Here is a 23,887-nt window from a genome sequence, read left to right on the forward strand (position 1 = left end):
TTTACGCCCAATGTGGGGTCTTAACTCACGACCCCGATATCAAGTGGGACGCTCCACCGATTGAGCAGCCAGGCACCCCAGGAGCTGATTTTTAAATTAAAAGAACGACAGGAAAAAACATAACTTGAATATGGAAAAAAAAAATTAAATAAGGAACGACAAATTCATCACGTAAGGTGACTAGACCTGCTCGCTTCAAACGTTCTCCGGCTCCGCCCCCTTCGTGCTCCGCCCCACCTCCCAGGATGTGGGCGACCTGGTGAGCATGCGCTCTAGGCGCAAAGCACGCCGGGAGTTGTAGTTCCGCCATCGGACGGAAGCCGAGAGGGACTGCAGCGGGATGTGGCCGGGAATATTGGTTGGGGGGGCCCGGGTGGCGGCAGGTGGTGGCCCCGCGCTGGGGCCTCGCCTCGCCGCCCGCTTCCCCCCGCATCGGACGCCCAAGACCGGCCTGGCCCTGCAGCGGAGCCTGCACGCGACGGCGGCCCGGGCTCTCCCGCTCATTCCCATCGTGGTGGAGCAGACGGTACAGCAGCCGCGGGAACTTGGCCTGGGGAGGGCGTCGGGGGTCACGGGGCTGGAGGTTCTTTCTGTCTCTCTCCCCCAGGGTCGCGGCGAGCGCGCCTATGACATCTACTCACGGCTGCTGCGGGAGCGCATCGTGTGTGTCATGGGTCCGGTGAGTTCCCCGCCGGGACCCTCCTCTGCGCTTGCCCAGACCCCACGCTCCCCTCCTCTTCGAACCCCCTTGACCTCCTGACCCCTCCTTTTACTTTCCTACCTGGGTTCTGCACTGGTACCAGTCCGACGCCCCACTTCCTGGGCCCATGGGCCTCCAGCCCCTTGTTCTGGCCCCTAATCCCCCATCTCACCCCTTCCTCAAACCCTCTGCTTTGCCCTTCTTGAACTCTGACTCCCTCCCTCACTAGTGATCCTCCTCCCTCATTCCTGGCTCTAATCCTTCTCCCCAACCCATGTGACCCCTTCCCTTCCTTGCCCTAAGCCCATGACTCCCGGCTTCCTGGGCCCCAACCCCCGTGGGTCCCTACCACCCTTCACCACCTCCCCTCCTTGGTCCTGAATTCTCCCCCACCGTCTCTCTTGGGCTCTGACATCCATCCCGGTTCCCCTGACTCGTCCCCAGCCACCCCATAATTGCTTCCATTAGCCCTCTCCTTACCCCCGATGTGGGCCACCCCACCCTGCCTGCTTCCTTGCAGATCGACGACAGCGTGGCCAGCCTGGTCATCGCACAGCTGCTGTTCCTGCAGTCCGAGAGCAACAAGAAGCCCATCCACATGTACATCAACAGCCCTGGTGAGCGGAGCCTTCCCTGGGTGGCAGGGGTGCTTCTGGGGACACTTGAGGTGACTCAGGGGATAGAGACCCCCTGATCAGGAACGCTGTCCCTGCGGAGGAAGAAAGGGTGCTGAGCCTCCTTCAGAATCCCAACACTGTCTCCAAACCTCCAAAAGCTGCCTGTTCCTTGCTTTTATGTCTGGGTTCACAAGCCGGCAGCTGAACCTGCCTCTTTGATCCCACACCTGACACTTTACTAACCTGACCCGGTGGTCAGCGTTTTCAAATCGGTAGCTGCCGCCACCAGCACCACTCCCTCCCCAAAGACAATAGCGCATCTTGATTGGACGCTTACTGGGCCCCACACCCAAGTACTTTATAGGCATTTAGTTCATCTTGTCCTCGTGGCGGCCTCACGAGGTAGGGACTGTTTAGTTATCCCCAATCTGCCAGGAGACCCTGTGGCTCTGAGAGGCTGGGTAACTCGCCAAGGTCACACAGATGAAACTGCGAGGGCAGGCCAGCTCCAGAGCTTCCCTCTCGGCCACGGCACGCTCCCCGATCTCCAGCTTCTCGTGAAAGCTTGACAGGTCTGGTCCCCCTGGGCCCATGTGCACAGGTGGTAACTGGACCAGTCGCTTAATTCGCATCACCTGTTTCCTCACCTCTCTACCCTTGGAAGTATTTGCGTTTGCCACGCCTGCTTTAAATTTTTTTTTTTCAACGTTTATTTATTTTTGGGACAGAGAGAGATGGAGCATGAGTGGGGGAGGGGCAGAGAGAGAGGGAGACACAGAATCGGAAACAGGCTCCAGGCTCTGAGCCATCAGCCCAGAGCCTGACACGGGGCTCGAACTCCCGGACGGCAAGATCGTGCCACGCCTGCTTTAAAGGGCTGCCTCTGCACAAGCTCTCCCCGAGACCAGGGGCGCAGCTGAGAAAGCACGCAGGCCAGGAGCCGGCACAGCCCCTCATTACCACACCCCTCCCCCACCCCCACCAGGTGGCATGGTGACCTCGGGCCTGGCCATCTACGACACGATGCAGTACATCCTGAACCCCATCTGCACATGGTGCGTGGGCCAGGCCGCCAGCATGGGCTCCCTGCTTCTGGCCGCTGGCACCCCGGGCATGCGCCACTCGCTTCCCAACTCCCGCATCATGATCCACCAGCCGTCTGGGGGCGCCCGGGTGAGTGCCAGGCCCTGCAGGCTGCTGCGGGATGGGGGGTGGTGTCTGGACAGAAGGAGCTACTGGGTGGACGCCGTGTGGGAGTGTCCGTGTTTTGAACCGTAGGTTTTATTTTGATTCACGTTTGGCGAGGCCAGCAGATCAGGAGAGGACCACCATTGGAAAGACAGTTTGTAATGCACAGTTCCCAGGGGGCAGGAGGGGGTGGGGGCATGCCAGGCCATGCAGGGCCACACGGGAAGCACCGGGGTCTGTCAGGAGGCCGGGCAGGAGTGGGGAGGGGCAGCGGACAAGGACTTTACTGTGGTTTCTGCAGGAAGGAACTGTGAGGCAGGGCAAGCAGGCTCAGGACTGGCTATAGTTGGAATATAGTTGGAATAATGTCAGGGGACTCTGAGGTGTGGGGGCCGGCCTAGTTCTCTGGCACTGGGCCCCGGGGTGATGGGGCACGGGATAGTGGCCCCAAACGTGACAGCCCCACGGAGGAGGTGGTGAGGGTGTGCCCTCTGGATCAGCCGGTTTGCACGTGAAACTCGTGGGCCAGCTGGCCGCTGTCTCCAGGAATCCCCTTGCCCTGGGAAGGGCGAGGCTCCACGCGCAGAACGGACGACAGTGTAATTCACACCGGAAGCCTTCCCGATGGTGGTTGGAGACGCAGCAGGATGTGGAAGGACTCAAGAAGCCCTGTCCCACCTGTCTGAACACCCTCTCCAGCCTCCCTGTGCGGGGCTGATGCTCATTCTAACCTTCTCCCTCTTAACCCCCTTGGGACGCCCCCCAGGGCCAAGCCACAGACATCGCCATCCAGGCGGAGGAGATCATGAAACTCAAGAAGCAGCTCTACAGTATCTATGCCAAGCACACCAAACAGAGCCTGCAGGTGATTGGTGAGTGTCCCCGCCCCAGGCAGACTGCCAGCAGCTCCTTACTTTAGCCAACACGAACATATGCGGCAGGCCTTGTGCTAGGCCAGGGCCTCTCGACCCTGGCCCTGCTGACACTCAGGGCTGGGTCATCTTCTGTTGTGGGGGCCGTCCTGGCCATTGAGGACATAGAGCAGCGTCCCTGGCCACTGCCCACTGGATGCCAGTAGCACCTTCCATGGGTGACGACCAAAACTGCCTCCACACATCACCCGGTGTCCCCCAGGGGTCAAAATCACCGTCACCTGAGAACCCCTGTTCGAAGCACTTTAAAAAGACCTCCTTGCAGAACCCTGGCAAAAACTTCACTGAAGTGGGTCAAAGGTTTGAACAGGGTCCTCAATAAAGAATATTCCAAATGGCCAAGAAATACAAGAAAAGATGCCCGTCATCTTTAGTGATGATATTTAAAAAGAACATCATTAGGGGTGCCTGCGTGGCCCAGTCGGTAGAGCATGCCACTCTTGATCTCAGGGTTGGGAGTTCAAGCCCCACGTTGGGCATGGAGCCTCCTTCAGAAATAAATAAATAAGATAAATAAATTAGCCAGTGTGTGTATGTGTGTATATATACGTATATATTTTTACACGTTATATATATATATATATATATATATATATATATATATATATATGTATGTATTATGTGTGTGTGTGTATATATATATATATATTTTTTTAATGTTTATTATTTTTGAGAGAGAGAGCAACCATAAGCAAGGGAGAGGCAGAGAGGGGGACAGGGAATCCAAAGCAGGCTCCGACACAAAGCCCAATGCAGGGCTCGAACTCACGAACCGTGAGATCACGACCTGAGCTGAAGTCGGATGCTCAACCGACTGAGCCACCCAGGCGCCCCAGCCCATATATATTTTTTTTTTAACTTTTTTTTTAATGTTTATTTATTTTTGAGAGAGACAGAGACAGAATGCGAGTGGGGTGGGGCAGAGAGAGAGGGAGACACAGAATCCCAAGCAGGCTCCAGGCTCCTAGCTGTCAGCACAGAGCCCGTCGCGGGGCTCGAGCTCACAGCGTCTGAGTCGGACGCTCAACCGACTGAGCCACCCAGGCGCCCCAATATTTTTTTTTTTAAAAACTGACATGACCAGCTTTTAGAGAAAGGCAAATTAAGGCCACAGCGAGACAGCATTTCAATCCACTAGAACCGCTAAAATACAAAACAGCACCAGATGCCCGTGGAGCAACCAGGACGCTTACCCGCTGCGGGTGGCAGTGAAAACGACACAGATGCGGTAGAAAGCCACCTGGCACTGCCAGCTCGGGCTAAAAATGCCCAAAATGCCATGGTTCCCCCCTGCTCAGCATGTAACCAGGAGAAGGGAGTGCTTCGGCGGTCCTGTGTATGCAAGCCCGCCCTGGAAAACACCCACGTGGCCAGCAGGACAAGTGCGTCAGGGCTTTGTTTACGCTGTGGAATCGCCATATGGCAGCGAGAGAGACCCGTCCACAGCGACACACGGCAGCCTGGCTGAACCTCGAAATCCTGTTGCTGAGTGGCGAAAGGGAGTAGATACTCTCTGATTCCATGCATTTACAAACAAAAAAGAAGCAGACTTATCTATGCTGTGAGCCCAGCGTGAGGCTGGTGGTTCCTCTTGGGCCAGAGGAGTCAGTGGCTCCAGCAGGGCTGCGGTGGTCAGGGGGGGTCTGGTGACATCCCATTTCTCGATCTGGGTGCTGGCCTTGTGGGCAAGGTCAGGCTGAAATTCACACTGTCCACTTACCATCTGTGCCCTTTGCTGGGTGTACATTATACATCAGTAACAAGTGAAAAAAAACGGCAAAATGGAGACGGGTATTTTACCGATGGGGAAACCGAGGCACCGGGAGGGGGAGGCCAAGGCCACGCAGCAAAGCAGCCGCAGGACGGGGACCCAAACCTGGCCCCAGGTGTCTGCCCTTAACCGCACACATCCTGCTTCTTGCTTTCCCTGCAGAGTCGGCCATGGAGCGGGACCGTTACATGAGCCCCATGGAGGCCCAGGAGTTTGGAATCTTAGACAAGGTTCTGGTCCACCCTCCCCAGGACGGTGAGGATGAGCCCGAGCTGGTGCAAAAGGAGCCTGTGGCGGCCGCGGCCACAGCAGAACCTGCCCCAGCAAGCGTCTGAGACCTGGCCCTCACCCTCCAGAGGAAAGCTGCGGGGGGGCCAGGCGCCGGTCAGACGCTGCAGCTGAAGCCCTGCCCACCCCTCGCTGCTGAGCTGGAAGGGCCCCAGGAGGAACTCGGATTTGGGGGTGCCGCTAAGGGCAGATATCTCGAATGAGACACTGTGATTTTCAATTAAATCTTTGTAGTCTTTGATCCCCATCTGTGTCGCCTTCCCTCCCCGCTCCACCGTGGCACGCACCCGTGTGCCCTTCACGAGGCCTCTTCTGCTTTCGCCCTGACCCTGAGACTCTGACCTTCAGTTCCCTAACTTCAGCAAACTCTACTGAGCAAACTCGACATTTCAGGCACCGTTCTAGAGACCACGGCGTATTGTGAAGAAAACAACAATCCCTGTCCTCAAAGAACTTATTCTTGTGGGAGTAGACAGTTTTTTTAAAAAGCAGGGAAAGAGACATGCAGTGTGAGTGCGTGACAGTTTTAGATGGGGTGGCCAGTGAAGGCCTTGCTGAGGTGAGGCTTGAACAAAGACATCTGAGGCGAGGGAGGAACACAGCAGTCTAGGCAGCGGGCATAGCAAGTGCAAAGGCCCTGTGGCAGGACTGTGGCTACCATTGTGGGAGGGGCCAGAAGGAGGCTCAGGTGGCCGAAGTGGAGTGGCAGGGGGACAGTGGAGATTTGAGAGCAGAAAGGAAGGAGGACAGATCTTCATGCCTGGTAGATGTGAGCAAGGAGGGAGATGAGCCCGGGAGGGTTCTGAGAAGAACAAAAAGCAGGACTACTAGGACTCCCACGGAGTGGTGGGCAAAGTGCAGCCGGCATGGAAGCCTGGAGACCCATTAGGAGAAGTGGACTAATCAGAATAATCAGAAGAAGGCTGGCAGCCCCAGCTAGGTGGTCAGAGGGGGTCAGATTCCAGCCAGGGCTTTGAGTTTTTTTGGGCCACTCAGGCGCCCCTAGCGTGTGTTTATTTTTGAGAGAGAGGCAGAGCGCGAACAGGGGAGGGGCGAGGGAGGGGCAGAGAGACAGTGAGACACAGAATCTGAAGCAGGTTCTGGGCTCCAAGCTCCGAGCTGTCAGTGCAGAGTCGGACGCCTGGCTTGAACCCATGAACTGGTTGGGGGACCGGGAATCAGAAGTTGAGTTTGGCCGTTACTGGTGTTGATGTGCCTTAGACATCCCAGGAGATGATGAATCTGCGGTCAGAGCTGGGGATAAAAATGTAAAATGAAATAAGAACGTATCTCTATAAATAAGCAGTCAGGCTAAGAACTGGCTGCTGGATTTGGCACAGTGGAAGTCACTGTGCCTCAAGTAGGAGCATTTCCCGTGCTGTGGGGGCCAAAGCCAGACTGGAGTGCATCCAGACAGCAGGGGCAGGAAGACAGGGGAGCTGGACGAGTTCTTCAAGGAACTTTGTTGTATAAGGAGAGCAGAGAACATGGGGCTGTCACTGGAGGGGTCAGGGAGTCAGTATTTCCACAGGTATTTCTAAAAGGATAAATCTTTTAAAAGACAACCACAATGCCATTTGAAACCTAAAAAAATAACAGTAACTTACTACGGTCAAATAGTCAACCAGTGTCCAAATTTCCCCAGTTGTCTCTATTTTTATTAATTTGTTCAAATCAACTTCCGAATAAGGCGCATACCTTGCAACTGGTGGAGATATCTCAAAGTCTCTTTAACTGTGGGTTTTGCCCTTAATCTCTGTCTCAATCTCTCCCTCTTTTTCTTGTCTTCCTTTGAAATTCCCTTGTTGGAGAAACAAGGTCCTTTGTCCTGTGGACTTTCCTCTGAATTTTGATGATTGGATTAGGACGGGTTGTGACATCTGTCCTTGATATTTCCCGTGACTTGAGGTATAAAGAGACACCATCCCACCACTCTAGGATCATGACCTGAGCTGACATCGAGAGTCAGATGATCAACAAATAGGGAGACACCCAGGCGGGTGGGAGCCAGTCTGTTTGTACAGGAGTGGGAATAACCCAGTCCCGAGGGGAAAAGGGTGATGCTTGGTTTTAACCTTTAACCTTTGACCCCAACCTCTAAGTTGGCCCCACCCCCTGTGCCTTTGACCTCTGGCCCTGACCTCTGTGCCTTTGACCCCTTCATCTCAACCTGACTGTGCTGTCCCCTTAATCTCTAGTCCTGGCCAACTCCACAACCTGGGCGTTGGCCTAAATCCTCCTGCAATTCCTGACCTCGAGTTCGAGGCCATAACTCGCCGCCGAGCCCCGACCCCCGGCCGCCACCGTGGACGACGCCCAATAGCGCGCGAAAGGAGGCGGGTGCTATGGGGAGCCAATAGCTTGAGACGCGAGCTGAGCAGCAACCAGTACTCTTGACGGGGCGGAGAGCAAGGCGGGACTCCGAGGAAGGCCAATCACTGAAGGGGCTCGGTGAAGCCACAGCCAATGGCTCCGGAGCGGGGGCGTTGCCCTGACTCCGACAGCTTCCAAGGCCCGGCTCTGGGGGCTATGGCCGCGAGTGGCCGCCTGGCGCTGGGGACCCTTCCCCGGTCCAGCTGGGTGCGGGGCTCGGGCCCAGCCGTACTAAGCCGCCTTCGGGACGCGGCCCTGGTGCGGCCCGGCTTCTTGAGCACGGCCGAGGAGGAGACGCTGAGCCGCGAGCTGGAGCCCGAGCTGCGCCGCCGCCGCTACGAATACGATCACTGGGACGCGGTGAGGCCGGCGGCCCTGGGGGGCGGGCCTCGGGGCGGGGCTACGGCGGAGGCGGGCCAGTGACGTTAGAGGTGAAGACTGGGGTGGAGCGCTGGGTCGCCGGGGGCTACGGCTGGGAACGGGGCTGGCGGCATGGGGCGGAGTTTGATGCCGAGGTGTTTTGCTGGCCGGAAAAGCACTTTGGAGATGAGGGCAGGGCCGTAACTGGAGGGCAGACTTGGAACTGTGGGGTGTTTGGGGGACAGGACCAAGGTTAGGGGCGGAAACAGGTGTGGAGCGAGATGAGGGAGGGTCACCAGTTGGGTGCGGAGACAGAGGACTGGAGTGGGATCAAGTTGTGGGCGGAGACAAAATTGAGTATTGCGGGGGGGCCACCGTTGGGGACTGGATCTGGGACTGAATTGGAGCTCAAGGGCGGATACAAAGGAGTAGGACTAGACCTAGATGGGGTAAGGGTTGGGGTTGGGGTTTGAGACCCAGGATTATAGGGTAGATAGGACCAAGGTGGTGAGTTGAAGGCGGGGTCAAGGGTCATGTTGGGAAAACCAGTCCTTTGCTCTGCACTCTGCCCCCCACCACCGTGCCTCAGTTTCCCTGTTCCCTCTGAGAGCTTCCTGGCCTGACCCAAATTCTCCGTGCAGGCCATCCACGGCTTCCGAGAGACAGAAAAGTCACGTTGGTCAGAGGCAAGCCGGGCCATCCTGCAGCGTGTGCAAGCGGCCGCCTTTAGCCCTGGCCAGACCCTGCTGTCCTCGGTGCATGTGCTGGACCTGGAACCTCGGGGCTACATCAAGCCACATGTGGACAGCATCAAGGTGGGCGGCGGCCAGAGCCTTGGAGCCCCCAGCTGGGGGTGGGCCGGCCAGGCCACAGACTGACTGGCCACCATGCCCTCTCTTCCAGTTCTGTGGAGCCACCATCGCTGGCCTATCCCTACTATCTCCCAGCGTCATGCGGCTGGTGCACACCCAGGAGCCGGGGGAGTGGCTGGAACTCTTGCTGGAGCCAGGCTCCCTCTACATCCTTAGGTACTGCTCAGCCGAGGAGCCCCCACCCCACCCGTAACTCATCAGATGCTCACCCACCTCACACGTTGCGCACCTTCTCTTATTCAGCCCTCCGGGCAGACGCGATCATCTCCTCCCCCCACCCCCCTCCCGCGCGCCCCACCCACCAGGCAGCCTGCCCCGCGCAGGGGCTGCCCTCACCCCACCCAGCCCGAGCCTGTTTTCTCTTGCAGGGGCTCGGCCCGTTATGACTTCTCCCATGAGATTCTTCGGGATGAAGAGTCCTTTTTTGGGGGGCGTCGGGTTCCCCGGGGCCGACGCATCTCTGTGATCTGCCGCTCCCTCCCTGAGGGGATGGGACCAGGTGAGCCTGGGCAGCCCCCCCCAGCCTGCTGAACGCCAGGCCCTTCCCTCAGGTTCTCCCCCCCACCAGACACACACCACGTTTGTGAATAAAGTTGGAAAATGGACAGACTGGCCTTCCTTGAGCTGGCTGCTTGCAGGCGCCGAGAGGTGCAGGGGAAGCCCAGGACCCGCCCTGTCCACGCACAGGGAGCTCGGTGGCAGGGTCAGGGCACACCCTGGCTGAACACAGTCATGCAGCAGCAGTTTCCTTTATTATGCTCCTTGCAGGCGGCCCCCAGCCCACCGCCCCTCTGATCTCATCGGCATCCAAGTCTCCGATAAATAGGTCAGCAGGGCTCCTCAAGCGGCTGCAGGGCCCCAGGCCTGGCGTCCTTAGCCGCCGCAGCTGCAGGCAGCCGCCGAGAGCTGGGGCAGCCGCTGCCAGCGGTGGCGGTCATCGAGAAAGGCCACGTCGGTATAGCGGGTGGGCTGGCAGCAGGGCCCGCCGTGGGCTCTGCCCTGGCCCCGCAGCCGGGCCAGCGTCAGGCCGTGCTGGGTGCGGGCACCGCGGGGGCAGCTGCCTGCACAGTAGCGGAAGATGACCGTCTCCTCGGAAGCGTAGCCCAGACCCAGCTCGGCCACAGGTAGGGGCAGGCTCCACAGCTGACACGGGCTGGCCAGGGCTCTGCGCAGGCGGGCACCTGCAGGGGACAAGGGGCAGCTGACAGCGAGCAGGGTCTGAGCAGGAAGGAGTGGGGGAGTCGTGCGGGGTCCGGGGGGGTTCTTACCCAGCTGCGGCCTCAGGGTCCCTCGTGGCTCTTTCTCCACCACCGGAGCCCCCCGAGCACCAGGGCCCCTGCCGAGGCCCGGCTGCAGCGACAGGAGCAGCAGAGAGCAGAGTAGGACTCTTCCTGTGGCCATCGTGACGGGCAGATCCCGAGGGTGGGGACGCCTCGCACCCTCAATTTATTCCCCAGCCTGGGCTGGGGAAATAACCTCTTCGTTGCCGCTGCTGTAGTAGCAGGAAGACCCCGCGTCCCGTACCGGCTGCTCTTCCGCATCCTCAGGGCCAGGCAAGCCAGTCCCTTGGCCCCACACCCTGTGCTTCTAAGAGTTAAGCACTCACCCCCTCCCTGCCCCATCCAGACATTCCGCAGACCCGTTTCCGACACCCCCTCTTCCCCTGATTTACAACTGTTGTGGCAGCCAGAGCCGAGCCCAGGGCGGGCAGCCCGGTCCCCCACCCCACCTGCTTTCTGGAAAGAGTTGGGGGGCATCGTGGGCCCGCCGGGGTGGCCCCTCCGCACTCAGGCAGGGCGCCAGGGCTCAGGGGTCCCCACGTCGGGCGCCGGGTGGGGCAGATAGGTGTGTGGGAAGAGAGGGGTCAGCAGGTGGCCAAGCCAGTGGAGAATCCATCATGGCTGCCACCTGGAGGATTAAGACATCATGCCCCTGTCTCCGGGCCTGGCTTAGCCAGCACCAAAACAGGAAAAGGGAGAGGCCTGGAGACAGCCAAGAACTGGGACTCAAGGGTCGGAAGCTCACCCTGCAGGAACTCCTGTCTCTAGAAGGCCCACCTGAGGCCCCTGGGACCTGGAACCTCAGCCCTGTCCTGGCATCAGGGCAGGAGGGGAGCTTAAGCCCGCTGGGTCTGAGAGGCACAGCAGCAGTTTCCAGTGGCTTCCATGCCTGGCCCCTGTAATATCAAGGAAATGAGACCATCCCTTACCTATGAGAGGGAGCTAATCAGGCTTTCCCACATGAGGTTCTGAGGACAGAGAGATGGCGCATTTAAGCGTGTGATCCGCCGCCTGACAGAAGCTCGCGAGAGTTTTCCAGGCGAAGAAGCACCAAATAACTTAGGGAGGTTTAAAGAGGTGCTGGATCACACACAGGTAAGACCAGGTAAAAACTCGGATAAGACCCTGCAGCCCAGACCGGCAAAACCCAGGAACTGTGGGCACACGTGGCTGCGGGGGAGGGGGGGGGGTGGCGTGCGATGCAGGGGTGCCCAGGCTGTGGGGAGGGGTGTAAGCCAGAGGCTGTTGAGCATTTGCTGCTGAAACCGCAAGTCACATCCCCGAGCCCCAGGAAGCCTGTGTCAGGCGGGCACAGACACAAACTCAGGAGCGGCCGCTGGCTCTTCGTACTAGCGAGGGCTGGACCGACCCAAACTCCCACCTGCTTTGCACTGCTTCCCTCGCTCGGCAGTGGTGGGTACTGGCTACCGCAGTGTCGTTGAGACCACCTTCGGACAAAAAAGAGTCACTGCTCCAAAGTCGCCCAGAATCCGACACGGCCAGGATTTGGAGCCAGACCCTGCTGAACACCAGGCCCTGGCTCCTAACCACTAGGGCGTGTGGGCTGGCCTGGTGGGGAGAGGCCTTAGGCCGCAGTCCTGTGGCAGGGAGGGCAGGGGTAAGAGCGTGGAGGGCCAGGGGTCAACGCTGCTTTCTTTCTGCCCCAGAAGGCCTGGCGGAAGGATGGGGAGGGGCGTTAGACAGACCCGAGACATTCCTGGGAATTAGCCTGCCATCTCCGGCATCCCTGCTCACGGAAGCCCCACACCCTGCCCCCAGCCAATCACTCGGGACGGGTTCTAGCCAGCGGCCAAATTCCATTTCTAGCGATGAAACTGGCCACGAACTCAAAAAGCCCTCCCACGGCACAACCCTAGCAATGCTGGATAAAATAAATGCGGAGCTAACTCGTCGGAATATAAGGGAAGCCCTGGAAACATCACTGGAAAGCTGAAAAATAGGGCCCAGGTGCCAACATGAGCAACAGAAGAGTGTGGGATTTTGTGGCCACGTTGGAACAGAGCCCGCCAGCCGAGAACCACTTCACGTGGGCTCAGTGCAGGGCTCCTGGGACACCTGGTGGGGAACAGAGGCTAAAAGCACCTGTAGGGTTTGCCTGCAAAGCCAGCTGCCCAGGAGGCCCACGCAGAGCCCCTCAGCCGGCCGTGAGTCCCCACCCAAAGTTAGGAAACACAAGAGTCAGTCGTGAAGAGAAGTCAGAAGAGAACACGGGATGGCCGTCAGCTTCGGGTATCAGATCTCTGGCAGAGATAGGATGCTCACAACAAAAACGTGGAGGAAAGGATCAAAGCCACTGGGGGCAGAACACTTAAAACAGACCAGCTGATGTGAAAAGGAAGCAAAGATCATTTGAGATTTGGAAAACTGAGTCAGGGAAGCCAAGCACTTCCTGGGTTCACGGGGGATAAACTACAGCCGAAGACAGAACCAGACGCCGGAGCTGGAGAGACCGCCAGCCTGCGACGGTGGATGCTCAGCGAGCACAGCTGGCCGAGGGCTAAGAGGAGCAAGCTCTAAGGGGCAGGGAAAGTTCCGGAAGGAAGGGCCCGAGGGACAGAGGGAGAGACAGGAGCTAAGAAAACGGCCAGCGTTGTTCTGGAATTGGCAACACGGGGCGCCGGGATTCAGGCAGCAGGTGACAGACAACGCGAGCACCAGAGAAGCTGGGAGGCAGCCGTTTATTGGGCAGGTGGGTGGGCGCCGGCCATCACTCCTTGAGGGAGAAGTGCATCTTGTCGCTGATCATCTTGCGCTCGGGGTTGAGCCGCTTGAGGATCTGGGCGAGCACGTTCACCGTCTGCTCGCTGCTCAGCCCCGTCTTCTTGGTCTGGAACTTCTTCAGCAGGTCCTTGGTGGTCATGGGCTTCCGAGTCAGATAGCGGCGCACCGCGTCCTCTGTCACCTGCACATCGCTGAGGAGCCGAGCGGAGGGCGGGGCGGGTGGGCGTCAGCGGGAGGCCTCCCCGCGCCCCTGCCCTGCTCCCCTGCCCCACCCCCCACCACCCTCGCCAACCTACCCGCTGCTGGGGGTCGACTTCCCGGACTGGGGCTGAGGGGTCGACTTCCCGGACAGGCTCTGGGGCCCGGCGTCCAGCCGCAACCGCTTGGCCACCGGCGTCTCATTCGTTCGCTTGCCTGGGGGAGCAGGGGAGGGGTTGAGCCCCGGGCCTGGGGGGCTGGACCCCCAGGGGCCCAGGAGGAGCGGGGCTGAGACCCCGTGTCCAGGGGGCCCCGGGGTGGACAGGCCTCTGCCCCAACTCTGGCCTCTGTTCCTGAGACAGGAGGGGAGACTGAGGGCAAAGGTCAAGAGGTCGCGGCGAGGGGTGGGGCGACGGCCCTGCTCACCCTGCTCCAGCTTGGTGGCAGCGGCCCGCAGGGTGGAAGAGGTGCTGCCGCTCTCCGCGCTGGGCGTGCCCGGCCGGCTGTTGCCCCGAGAGCTGCCTCCCGACGGCCTCCGCTCCCTCTTGGGGGGCGTCTTCTTCTTCTGCGGAAATGGGGTTGGGATGTGAGTCTGGAGACAGACGCCCCCCTCCCGCCTGCCCACCCGCCCCTGCCCGGGCCTCACCGCCATGAAGAGGGCCGAGGACGCCTCGCTGTCGATGTCGCTCTCCTCTGAGCTGTCCGACTCGTCGCTGCTGTCTGCGTGGGGCGGGAGGAGTGTCAGCGCCAGGGCGCCCCGCCCCGGCTCCACCCCAGATGAGGGGCTCTGGGAGCGGCCTCCCGGGGAAGCGGGGAGGGGACCCACCTTTCCTGCGCTTCTTCTCCTGAGGCGTGGGCGCCTTCTTCTCCTCCTCCTCCTCCTTGTCCTCCTCGGGCGGCTTCTCCTCCTCACTCTCCTCGCTGCTCTCACTCTGCTCATCTACGCCCTTGGGGCCCTCCTCCTGCTGGGTGACCTTGGGCTTGCCCTCCAGCTCATCCTGGGAGCTGCTGGAAGGCGGAGAACCAGCCGACCGTGAGGGAGCGCGTGGGCAGGGCTGGCGCAGGCCTCACGCCCACCTCACACCCGCCTCCCGCCTGCCTCACCTTGAGCCGTCGGACATGTAGTCCACTTCCTGGCCCTCAAAGTCCCCGTCATCACTGTCTTCGAAGGCCTCGTCGTCGGACCCCTTCTTCTTCTTCTTCTTCCTGCCTCCCTTGGCCGGCGGTGCCTTCTTCTTGGCCTTGGGAGCTCTGCCACCTAGGGAAGCAGAGCGGGACTCAGGCCGGGCACTCGTCCCGTTTGGGAAACCTGAGGATGTCTGGACATCTTGGGGGCCTCACTGAGCATGGAGAGACGCCCAGGACTGGCCTCTTACACGTAAACTGACCGGTCCAAGTCTATACCCCCAACTCGCTTTCTCTGACTCACACTCAGGGCCACCATCTCCGTCCCTGCATCCCCCAGAACCGTGTATCGGACAACTAGAACCCACCCCTGTAGCCCAAGGCCCACCAGCATCATTCAAACGGGCCGATCCAAAGCTGCTCACCCTGCCCTGCGCTGCCCATCCATGGACACCCCAATAGAGACTGCAGCTGAGACCTTCCCGTCGCTCTTCTCTGCCTCCTACCAACTCCCCGTGCTTCCCCAACGGCCGGTGCAGCAGACTGTGCCCTGTCCTCATTCCCAGGGGACTGTGAGTGACTCAGCTTTCCCTCAGTGGCATCAACCTTCCTGAGTCGTCACTCAGACACCTTGAGGGAGTACGACCCAGGCTGGTCCACACGGCCACCCAGGGGGGCTCCACCAGCCTCACCCTCCTCGCCGCTGGCCTCGCTGTCGTCAGACGACATCTCCAGGTCATCCTCCAGGTCGTGGATGCGCAGCTCACTGGCCTTCTTGCGGCTGCGTTTCTCCTTCTCCTCGTCTTCCTCATCCTGGTCCTGATCCTTGAGCCGCCGTTGCTGCATGATGCTGAAGTGGTTCAGGACTTTGTTTCTCCTGTGGGCAGGGGAAGGGTACAGTGGGGGCTGACAAGGGGCCTGGCTCCAAAACTGGGCCTCCTCCCTGCGTCTCCACCAGGCACTCCCCATAGGGGAATGACAGACACGACTTTGGTGACATGAGGGGACTCACACCTATGGCATGGAACACCCTGAAGTCACATGGGAGAGCTGGCCCTGCTTTGATCCCTTGTCTGTCCCATGTCCCTCAAAGGTAAGGTTTCATGTGGTGTTGGGAGAGAGCATCTCTCTCCAGCTCAGGTCCTTTCTCAGACAACAGAATCTGGACACAACATATTCATGTCCATCTGTTTTTATGGTAGTTTATGGATGCCTTTGTGTTTATGAGAAGAAATAACTTTTCATTTACTTTGATGATAAAAGTTTTAAAAAATATGACTGCATCTAAGGAGAGCTTAGGATTACATCTAACAGCATAAGCAAAGTTCATCAGTGCTGTGAAAAGGAGTAAAGCTCCTGCACAAGAATGTGAGTGTAATTAACACTACTGAACAGTACATTTAAGTATGATTAAGATGGCAAATTTTATGTTTTTTACAATTAAAAGCATTTAAAAAAAAATTTTTTTTTTAACGTTTATTTATTTATTTTTGAGACAGAGACAGAGCATGAACAGGGGAGGGGCAGAGAGAGAGGGAGACACAGAACCTGAAACAGGCTCCAGGCTCTGAGCTGTCAGCACAGAGCCCGACGCGGGGCTCGAACTCACGGACCGTGAGATCATGACCTGAGCCGAAGTCGGATGCTCATCCGACCAAGCCACCCAGGCGCCCCACAATTAAAAGTATTTTTAATTGAAAAGAATGATGGGGGGTGCCTGGGCGGCTCAGTTGGCTAAGCGTCCAACTTTGGCTCAGGTCACGATCTCGCCATTCCCGAGTTCGAGCCCCGCGTCGGGCTCTGTGCTGTCAGCACAGAACCCGCTTCAGATCCTCTGCCCCTCCCTGGTTTGTGTGCACACACACTCTCTCTCTCTCTAAAAAATAAACATCAAAAAATAAATAAATAAAAATTAAAAAAATTAAAAATTAAAAAGGAACAAAGCACTGATATGTGCCACAACGTGGATGAACTTGGAGGACATTATGGCGACTGAAATAAGCCAGAGGCAAACGGACAAATACTGCATGATCCGACTCACAGGAGATCCCTAGAGGGGTCGAACTCACAGAGACAGAAAGTAGAATGGTGGGAGCCAGGGGCTGGGGAAGAGGGAGAAAGAGTTACTGTTTAATGGGGACAGAGTTTCAGTTTGGGAAGACGAGAACGTTCTGGAGAGGGATGGCGGTGATGGTTGAACAATAATGCGAATGGGCTTACTGTCACCGAACTGGACACTTACAAACGGTTAAATGACAAACTATGTAGTGTGGATTTCACCCGTAGTTGGTCCAGCCATAGCCCTCCGGTCTGGGGGGGACGCCAAGTGGGCCCCGGGATCTCCCCCGCTCTGCCAATTCCTGCTCCAGGGCTCAGCTCAGCAGCTACTACCTCCCCAGCCCTCTCGGGCCCTGTGTGTCCCTGATGCCTTCACGTCCGTCTCCCCCACTGAACTGGGAGCTCCCTAAGGGCTTGGTGGAGTCGGACCTGGTCACCACCGAGTAACCAGCCCCCGGCCAGGCAGAAGTTATGGTGACACACTCCATTTCCAAGTGTGTCAGCCCCTTCTGGGGAAGCTGGGGAAGCAATGCCCGCACCCTGCCTCCCTCCAGGCCCAGCTGTGGCTCACACTCACCTTTCCCACTCCTCCTCGGCCTCCTCGGCAGTGAGCGTGCGATGCCGGGCCAGCGGCGTGAAGTTATACCAGTTGTGCACAGGGAAGGCCTCGAAGGCCCCATCGGGGCACTGGGTGAAGATATAGTAGGACGTGTTCTCTGTCACACCTCCCTTCTTGATGCCCTTGAACCTGCAGGGAGGCAACGTCACAGCCTGGCCCTCACGACCAGCCCCCTGGCCTGCCCTCTCTCCAGAACCACCTGGGTTCTCTGAGCAAACTCCAAGCCTGAGAGATCTTGGGCCGGCCCTTCAACTGTGTGAGCCTCGATTTCGGCACCTGGAAAGCCGGGCAGCACTCCCCACCTCACAGAGCGAGCTCGGGGCTCCCCTCGTGGTACATATCCCGGTCCTTTCTGGAAGGACCGTGTTAGGTGAGCTGTGAAGCAGGGGCGCCGCAGTCACACCCCTCCGGATTTGCCTCCAGGTTTCTCCTCATGCCCGAACCAGCGCCAGCCTCCTCCTGGCCTCTGCCCTCACCCTTCCCTGCCCTAAAAGTCTGGGAAGTCTTACAGAGTGCCTTTCCCTGCCCACGGCCTCCGAGGCTCCCCTGGGCGCCGGCCCACCCACGCTCCAGCTGCATCCTGGCATCCCCCATCCTGCGCTGTGCACCCGCCCTCTGTCACTGTCACGCCGTGGAGCTCTGCACACCATTCCCTGCTTTCGTGCACACTGTTCTTCCTGGAGCCCCCTCCATCCACCTGACCTCCCAACCCTCACGACCCCCGGTCCCCAGGCAGCTGCTCGCTGCGTGTGGTCAGGACAGGCTCTCGGGCTTCCTGTACGTACCCTGGTCCCTAAGGGCTCCCGCACCAGCACCAGCCTGGTTCATCTTCAGAAAGAAAACCCCACGAGGGACGCGGGAGTTCAGGGAGGGACGCCCAGCCGAGTCAGGACGCGAGGGGGTCGCGGGAGGCACTCGCCGCTGCCACCACTTACTTTCTGCCCGACTTGCCGTTGACGCGAAGCAGCCAGGGCTGGTCCTCGGGCCGGAACTCCTTGAGGACGATGCCGTACTTCTTCCTCCTCGCCTCCTCGCGAAGCTTGCGGTTGAACTCGCTGCCCGCACCCGACTCGGGCATCTCCTCCTCCTGGTAAATCTTCTTGTTGCTCAGGTCTCGCTCTAGCCGGGCCTGGAGTGACGGAGCAGGCGTGAGGGCAGGCAACATACCTTCCGTCAGGGCTGCCTGCCTTCGCTCGCACTGTGCCCGCCGCCCCCCACCCCGCAAGAACACCCGAATGCCCTCTTCACCCCACCTCCCAGGCTGAGCTGCGGACTTGCAAAGCCAACCTCCTGCTTAGAGAAACAAAAAAGGGGTAGAATGCTGGCCTTCGGTGGTGCATCTGGGTGAAGGCATGTGGGCAACCATCATTGTACCAGGTCTACTTGGCAGCTTTGGAAAGTTTGAAATTCTTTCTAAATCAACATTTAAAGAAATAAATCAATAAACAAACAAACAAACAGTGAGATCATTTTGGGGATAGGACAAAAACAAAAAACAAGGAACTGGCCCGCTCTCGGCATTCAGGCCGTTTTCCAAATTTTGATCTTTAATATGCACGTGCCGCTCACCCTAGAGGTCCCTCCTCCAGACAGCGGAGGTGAAATGACACGCGCAGTGCTGTTTAGCACACCAGTCTGTTGCAGCAGAAGACTGGAAGTCAACCTAATGCACATCAGCGGGGCACTGGCTTGATGCACGGGGCCTCCTCCACACACAATGGAAGACAGAGCGGCCAGAAAAGAAAAAGGGGGCGACTGTAGGGAACAGGTCCCAAGGCATAGTGACTGAAAAAGGCAAGATGACCCACACTGCTTCCTACTGACAAGAGATTTCAGACAGCTGGGAACAAAAAGATCCTAACAGCTCCCAGGAAGAAGGGGGAAAAGTCCCTGGCCCAGGGGCGGGCCACGTTTTTAGAAACAAAATCTTACTGGCATACAGCCACGCCCACTCGCATGTGCGGACACGCAGCGTTGAGGGGCTGCCGCACAGACACCAGCCAACCAAGTGCAACATAATTACTGGTCCTTTAAGAAAAAGCCTACTGACCCCTGATACAAAGGACAAGAGGGAGAATGGCAGAAGCTCTCCACAGCCAACACCAGAAGCCAGAAAACACTGGAACAAAACCCTCACAACTTGAGAGAAAATGGTTACCAGGCTAGCTTATGATACCCAGTCGAGCTACCCAGCCCGAGGCTGGAATCTGGACACTCACAGGGGTGCGAGGGAATTGGTGTGCACCCCACACCTTTTTGGGGAGCCGGCCCAGGATGTGCCTCACTACAAAAGGAAGGTAAACAGGCCTGATTCCCCGAACACGGTCACCCCAGAGGGCAGGGCCCCTGCCTGGCGTGTTCACCTTTAGCCCAGCGGAGGGTCTCCAGGGACAGTTGCTGAAAGAATGCATTTGGAGGGGGTTTCTGCCCACACGTTGCCCTGGGTGAGCAGCGGCTACCGGAGGAGGGGGATGTCCCCTGTGGTTTTAAGTGCTTAGATGGCTGTACCCGCCCCCTCCCTTGAGTGACTAGTGACAGAGGGGTGTCAACCCAGCAAATTAGTTTTCTCCAGGGAATGTAATCCCCCGTTGGTTTTTTAGGGAGTGTGCCATTTAGGCAATGAAAATTCAAGGGGCTGCATTTCCCTGTGACTAGGTTTTTAGGGAGTGTAACCTCCGTGTGGTAAAAGCAAGGAGTGATGAGTGACGTCCCCCCATGACGATCGGGGAACAGGGTATGTGTAACCCCCAAGTTACTAGCGGCTGGGAGATCACGTGTCTCAAGAGGTGATAACTACGCAGGCTCTGCATCTCAAGGCGGTGGGTGACGAGGGGCATGGAGCCTCCAAGGGGACGAGTGGCTGAGGTGCAGACTCCTCTCAGTTCTCATGGATGGCGGGACAGGGGATCTCCTATTGATGACGGATCAAGAGTGGTGGGTTCCCAAGGTATTTACCAAGTCCCTCCTCTTAGCGAGGAGTATTTGGGGGCAGGGTACCCGAAGGCGGCTTCTCTCTCCTGGATGGTAAATGATGAAGAATGTCTCCCCACTGAGTGATGAGGGCTTTGGAAACGCTGCACCCTCTCTGGATAACTTAGGCGAGGCCAGAGGTGGGGGGAACATGCTAGTCTGTATACAAACATGTGGGCAGCTGGCCATGCTGGCAGGCAGACACCCTACAAGGGAAGAGGGCGCCTGGAGCAAGTATCCACCTGCCCAATTTCCAGAGGAGCACGTTGTTATCATGTCTCTCTCAAATAGTCTCATTTGCTCAGCTGGGTGAAGTGAAGTTTAAAAATAGACAAAAGAGGGGCGCCTGGGTGGCGCAGTCGGTTAAGCGTCCGACTTCAGCTCAGGTCACGATCTCGCGGTCCGTGAGTTCGAGCCCCGCGTCGGGCTCTGGGCTGATGGCTCGGAGCCTGGAGCCCGTTTCCGATTCTGTGTCTCCCTCTCTCTCTCTGCCCCTCCCCCGTTCATGCTCTGTCTCTCTCTGTCCCAAAAATAAATAAACGTTAAAAAAAAAAAAATAGACAAAAGAGGGGCGCCTGGGTGGCTCAGTTGGTTGTGTCTGAGTCTCGATTTTGGCTCAGGTCATGGTCTTGCAGTTTGTGGGATCGAGCCCCATGTCAGGCTCCATGCCAGTAGCACACAGCCCACTTGGGATTCTCTCTCCTACTCCCCTGGCCCTCCCCCCCACCCCCCCACCAACCAGCTTGTGCATGCACACATGTGCGCTCTCTCTCAAAATAAATAAACTTAAAAAAAAAAAAAAAATAGTCCAGAGTGGCACCTGGGTGGCTCAATCAGTTAAGCATCCAACTCTTGATTTCAGCTCAGGTCATGATTTTACAGTCTGAGTTTGAGCCCTGCATCAGGCTGTCTGCTGTCAGCACAGAGCCCACTTCGGATCCTCTGTCTCCCTCTCTTCCTGCCCCTACTTGTGCTCTCTCCCAAAATAAATAAACATTAGGGGTGCCTGGGTGGCTCAGTTGGTTAAGCGTCCGACTTCAGCTCAGGTCATGATCTCACAGTCCGTGAGTTCGAGCCCCGCCTCGGGTTCTGTGCCTCCCTCCCTCTCTGCCCCTCCCCTGCTCATGCTCTGTCTCTATCTCTCAACAATAAGTAAATGTTAAAAATAATAATAATAATAATAAAATAAACAAATACACATAAAAAAAGAAAAAGATTCTCTCTCCCCCTCTCCTCCTTTGGCTCTCTCTCCCTAGAACAGATTTTAGCAAAAAGAAAAATAGTCCAAAGGCAGACCTGTGCTCGACAACCAGCTGAGCAGTTGGAGCTGCCCGACCGCGGGAAGGCCTGACCATGCTGACTTCAGACTTGGGGCCAAGTCCCCTGCTGGGCTGCTCCAGTCTCTGTGGCTTTAAACGCTGCTCCAAATGCCCAGACGTGCCCTCCCGCTCTCCCAACTCACACGTCCAACTGCTCACCTACCGTCTCCTCCGGGATGTCTAATATAAGACGTCCCAAACTGAACTCCCAAATACTCCATCCATCTGGCCCTGGCACCCCTCAACATCCAATCATTAACCGACCCTATGGGCTCCGCTCCAAACACACTAGAATCCACCCACGTCTCATAACGCTGTTTGCTCCATGCAATCATCACTCGCCTGGACCACAGCTGACGCCTCCACCCTGCACACCCTTCATCTGCCCTTGACCCCACAGTCTGTCTCCTGACAGTGCCTGGATCACTTTATAACTCCCCTGTTTAAAAAAATTTTTAATTTTTTAAATGTTTATTTATTTCTGAGAGAGAGAAAGGAGAGCGAGAGAGCGAGACAGAGCATGAGTGGGGGAGGGCGGAGAGAGAGAGAGAGAGGGAGACACAGAATCCAAAACAGGCTCCAGGCTCTGAGCTGTCGGCGCAGAGCCCAACTTGGGGCTCAAACTTGGGAACAGCGAGATCGTGACTTGAGCTAAAGTTGGACACTCAACCCACTGAGGCACGCAGGGCTCCCCACCGATTTAAAACTCTTTAATGGCTTCAATGTTTTGTGTTCCACCCCAAAATGCAGATGTTGAAACCTCACCCTCAGTGGGATGGTAGGGGGAGGTGGGGCCTCGGGGAGGGGATTAGGTCACGAGGGTGGAGCCCTTGTGAGTGAGATTAGTGCCCCTACAAGAGAGGCCCAGAGAGCTCCCTCACCCTTTCCGCCATGTGAGGGCAGTGAAAAGACAGCCATCTATGAAGCAGGAGGAAGGCCCGCACCGGACCAAAACTCTGCTGGCGCCTTGATCTTGGACTTCCCAGCCTTCAGAATTGTGAGAAATAAACCTGTGCCGCTTATACGCCGCCCAGGCTAGGGTGTTCTGTGACAGCAGCGCCTGTGGACAGAGGTGGCTTCCAAATACCATCTGTAGGAGACAGCCCCCTCCCTGGCCCAGATAACCCGAGGCCAAAAATGCCTGTCAGTGGGCACAACTTGTACATGTTCTCCTTTCACAAGGCCTGGGCAGGTGCAGTTAGGCATCCAAATCTGCCTCACAGGGACGCACCCAGCAGCTCAGCCTGGGCCTCAGCACATCATTGGATCTCCGCTCCAGGAGAGGTGAGGAAACCAAGCCTCAGTTACTACTATCACAAAGGGGAACTGTTACAACCCAGTGCAGGATCCCCTTGTCACACTCACAATGGAGACTTACCTGATTCCAGGTAGCGAAGTTGACTTTATCCGCTGCATTGAAGGCCATGATGTTGTATTTTTTAGTTGTGTTTCTGGAACGGGCAAGAAGGGGCAGTGCTCAGTTACTCGTTCATTTAGCAAACCCTCCCGGGCTCAGCAGCGCTGGGGGCCCACCAAAGACCCCAGGGGTTCCCAGTCTGTCAGGGAACAGATCCATGCCCTCCCAACCCCGTGCGGAAGAAAAGCAGAAGGAGGCACAGAGATCTGGAGGAACCAACATGTGGGAATAATGAGGAAGTCTGCCCTGGGGATGGGGGAGGGCAGACAGGGAATGCTTCCTGGGGGAGGAAAGTCCTGGAACTGGGTTTTACGGAACCAACCAGAATCCACCCCACAGAGTCACAAGCGGGGAAGAGGCATTCCAGAGGGAATGCTAGGCCAGAAGGCTGCATCCTGCCGCCTATTGAAGCACTCATTCATTCGTTCTGCTCCAAACACAGTGATGCCCCCAGAGAGGCCTCGGCTGAACTCCAGCCCCGTCCTCAGGTCCCCCTGCTCGTCAGAGCGAGAAGCACAGGCGGTGCCAGCCATGTCTACGAGCTCAGGGAGGTACAGAACCCCTTTCGGAGGAAGTGGGAAGAGGGGTCAGGGACTTACTTGGGAACGCGAACGACATACTCGGTGACGTTCTGGCTGCCGGGGCCCTGCGGGCAGAGAAGGCGGGACGGTGAGTGCGGGGCTGCGGAGGCCGCCGCAGGGACCCCCCCCAACTCCGCCGCATACTCACGAGGGCCGCCATGGGCGACGACGTTCGGTGGTTCGGGTCCGGTCCGGTCCGCGTCCCTCAGTCGCGGGGAAGCCGCTCTCGCGGTGCCGGGTCTCTGGCCCCGACCGAGGACCCCAAGGCCGAGGTGCCACCGATCCTGGGAGCAACTACCGGGAAGCCGTGCTCGCTCGGCCGACTCGGCGACCACTCCGGTCACGTTTGCGCCTGCGCCTAACCTGGAAGAGAAACTCGGGGTGCGTCGCGATGGCAACCTCCTCCGCGTCACGTATTTCCCCTCGACTCTTTCTAGAGGGAGGAGCCACGACCGACCCGCAGCTGGAGGAAGCGCC

At 57.9% G+C, this 23,887-nt stretch overlaps 4 protein-coding genes across 6 annotated transcripts; 2 read left to right on the forward strand and 2 right to left on the reverse strand.

Annotated features, from left to right (window-relative positions):
- The first annotated feature begins 326 nt into the window (after positions 1-326).
- CLPP (caseinolytic mitochondrial matrix peptidase proteolytic subunit) lies at positions 327-5,737 on the forward strand. The gene is made up of 6 exons (XM_047097261.1): positions 327-526; positions 608-679; positions 1,221-1,317; positions 2,303-2,490; positions 3,272-3,377; positions 5,371-5,737. The coding sequence occupies exons 1-6, from the start codon at positions 341-343 to the stop codon at positions 5,541-5,543; spliced, it is 822 nt and encodes a 273-aa protein (XP_046953217.1). The 5' UTR covers positions 327-340; the 3' UTR covers positions 5,544-5,737.
- Positions 5,738-8,006: 2,269 nt separating this feature from the next.
- On the forward strand, positions 8,007-9,706 carry ALKBH7 (alkB homolog 7). Its single transcript, XM_047096238.1, has 4 exons — positions 8,007-8,229; positions 8,871-9,044; positions 9,133-9,257; positions 9,470-9,706. Exons 1-4 carry the CDS (start codon positions 8,026-8,028, stop codon positions 9,630-9,632), a joined length of 666 nt encoding a protein of 221 aa, XP_046952194.1. The 5' UTR covers positions 8,007-8,025; the 3' UTR covers positions 9,633-9,706.
- Positions 9,707-9,718: 12 nt separating this feature from the next.
- Positions 9,719-12,990, reverse strand: PSPN (persephin). 2 transcript variants are annotated; one of them, XM_047096240.1, is made up of 3 exons: positions 11,763-12,990; positions 10,370-11,277; positions 9,719-10,282 (listed from the first exon to the last, which is right to left on the reverse strand). In XM_047096240.1, the coding sequence occupies exons 2-3, from the start codon at positions 10,500-10,502 to the stop codon at positions 9,975-9,977; spliced, it is 441 nt and encodes a 146-aa protein (XP_046952196.1). In that variant the 5' UTR covers positions 10,503-11,277; positions 11,763-12,990; the 3' UTR covers positions 9,719-9,974. The 2 variants fall into 2 exon arrangements, with proteins under 2 accessions (XP_046952196.1, XP_046952195.1); XM_047096239.1 differs by having other exon boundaries at positions 9,719-11,277.
- Positions 12,991-13,066: 76 nt separating this feature from the next.
- Positions 13,067-23,887, reverse strand: GTF2F1 (general transcription factor IIF subunit 1). 2 transcript variants are annotated; one of them, XM_047096237.1, is made up of 12 exons: positions 23,559-23,887; positions 23,429-23,475; positions 22,791-22,863; positions 18,059-18,252; positions 17,082-17,252; positions 15,139-15,323; positions 14,426-14,579; positions 14,148-14,326; positions 13,968-14,041; positions 13,748-13,886; positions 13,420-13,537; positions 13,067-13,314 (listed from the first exon to the last, which is right to left on the reverse strand). In XM_047096237.1, exons 1-12 carry the CDS (start codon positions 23,568-23,570, stop codon positions 13,110-13,112), a joined length of 1,551 nt encoding a protein of 516 aa, XP_046952193.1. In that variant the 5' UTR covers positions 23,571-23,887; the 3' UTR covers positions 13,067-13,109. The 2 variants fall into 2 exon arrangements, with proteins under 2 accessions (XP_046952193.1, XP_046952192.1); XM_047096236.1 differs by having other exon boundaries at positions 14,148-14,329; positions 23,559-23,886.

Source organism: Lynx rufus, unplaced genomic scaffold, assembly GCF_022079265.1.
Source record: "Lynx rufus isolate CCGP_SWC_20201006 ecotype Redwood Valley unplaced genomic scaffold, mLynRuf1.p SCAF_4, whole genome shotgun sequence".
Classification (NCBI taxonomy): Eukaryota; Metazoa; Chordata; class Mammalia; order Carnivora; family Felidae; genus Lynx; species Lynx rufus.

Bases quoted from the DNA above. Each gene is read 5' to 3' on its own strand.
- CLPP (XM_047097261.1), top strand. From the start codon at position 341: ATGTGGCCGGGAATATTGGTTGGGGGGGCCCGGGTGGCGGCAGGTGGT. The intron at 1,318-2,302 runs GTGAGCGGAGCC...CACCCCCACCAG, and splicing joins CATGTACATCAACAGCCCTG to GTGGCATGGTGACCTCGGGC. The intron at 2,491-3,271 runs GTGAGTGCCAGG...GACGCCCCCCAG, and splicing joins AGCCGTCTGGGGGCGCCCGG to GGCCAAGCCACAGACATCGC.
- ALKBH7 (XM_047096238.1), top strand. From the start codon at position 8,026: ATGGCCGCGAGTGGCCGCCTGGCGCTGGGGACCCTTCCCCGGTCCAGC. The intron at 8,230-8,870 runs GTGAGGCCGGCG...TTCTCCGTGCAG, and splicing joins AATACGATCACTGGGACGCG to GCCATCCACGGCTTCCGAGA. The intron at 9,045-9,132 runs GTGGGCGGCGGC...CCTCTCTTCCAG, and splicing joins CACATGTGGACAGCATCAAG to TTCTGTGGAGCCACCATCGC.
- PSPN (XM_047096239.1), bottom strand. From the start codon at position 10,502: ATGGCCACAGGAAGAGTCCTACTCTGCTCTCTGCTGCTCCTGTCGCTG.
- GTF2F1 (XM_047096236.1), bottom strand. The intron at 18,253-22,790 runs GTAAGTCTCCAT...CCGTCACTCCAG, and splicing joins ACTTCGCTACCTGGAATCAG to GCCCGGCTAGAGCGAGACCT. The intron at 14,330-14,425 runs GTGAGGCAGGCG...TCCGCCTTCCAG, and splicing joins TACATGTCCGACGGCTCAAG to CAGCTCCCAGGATGAGCTGG.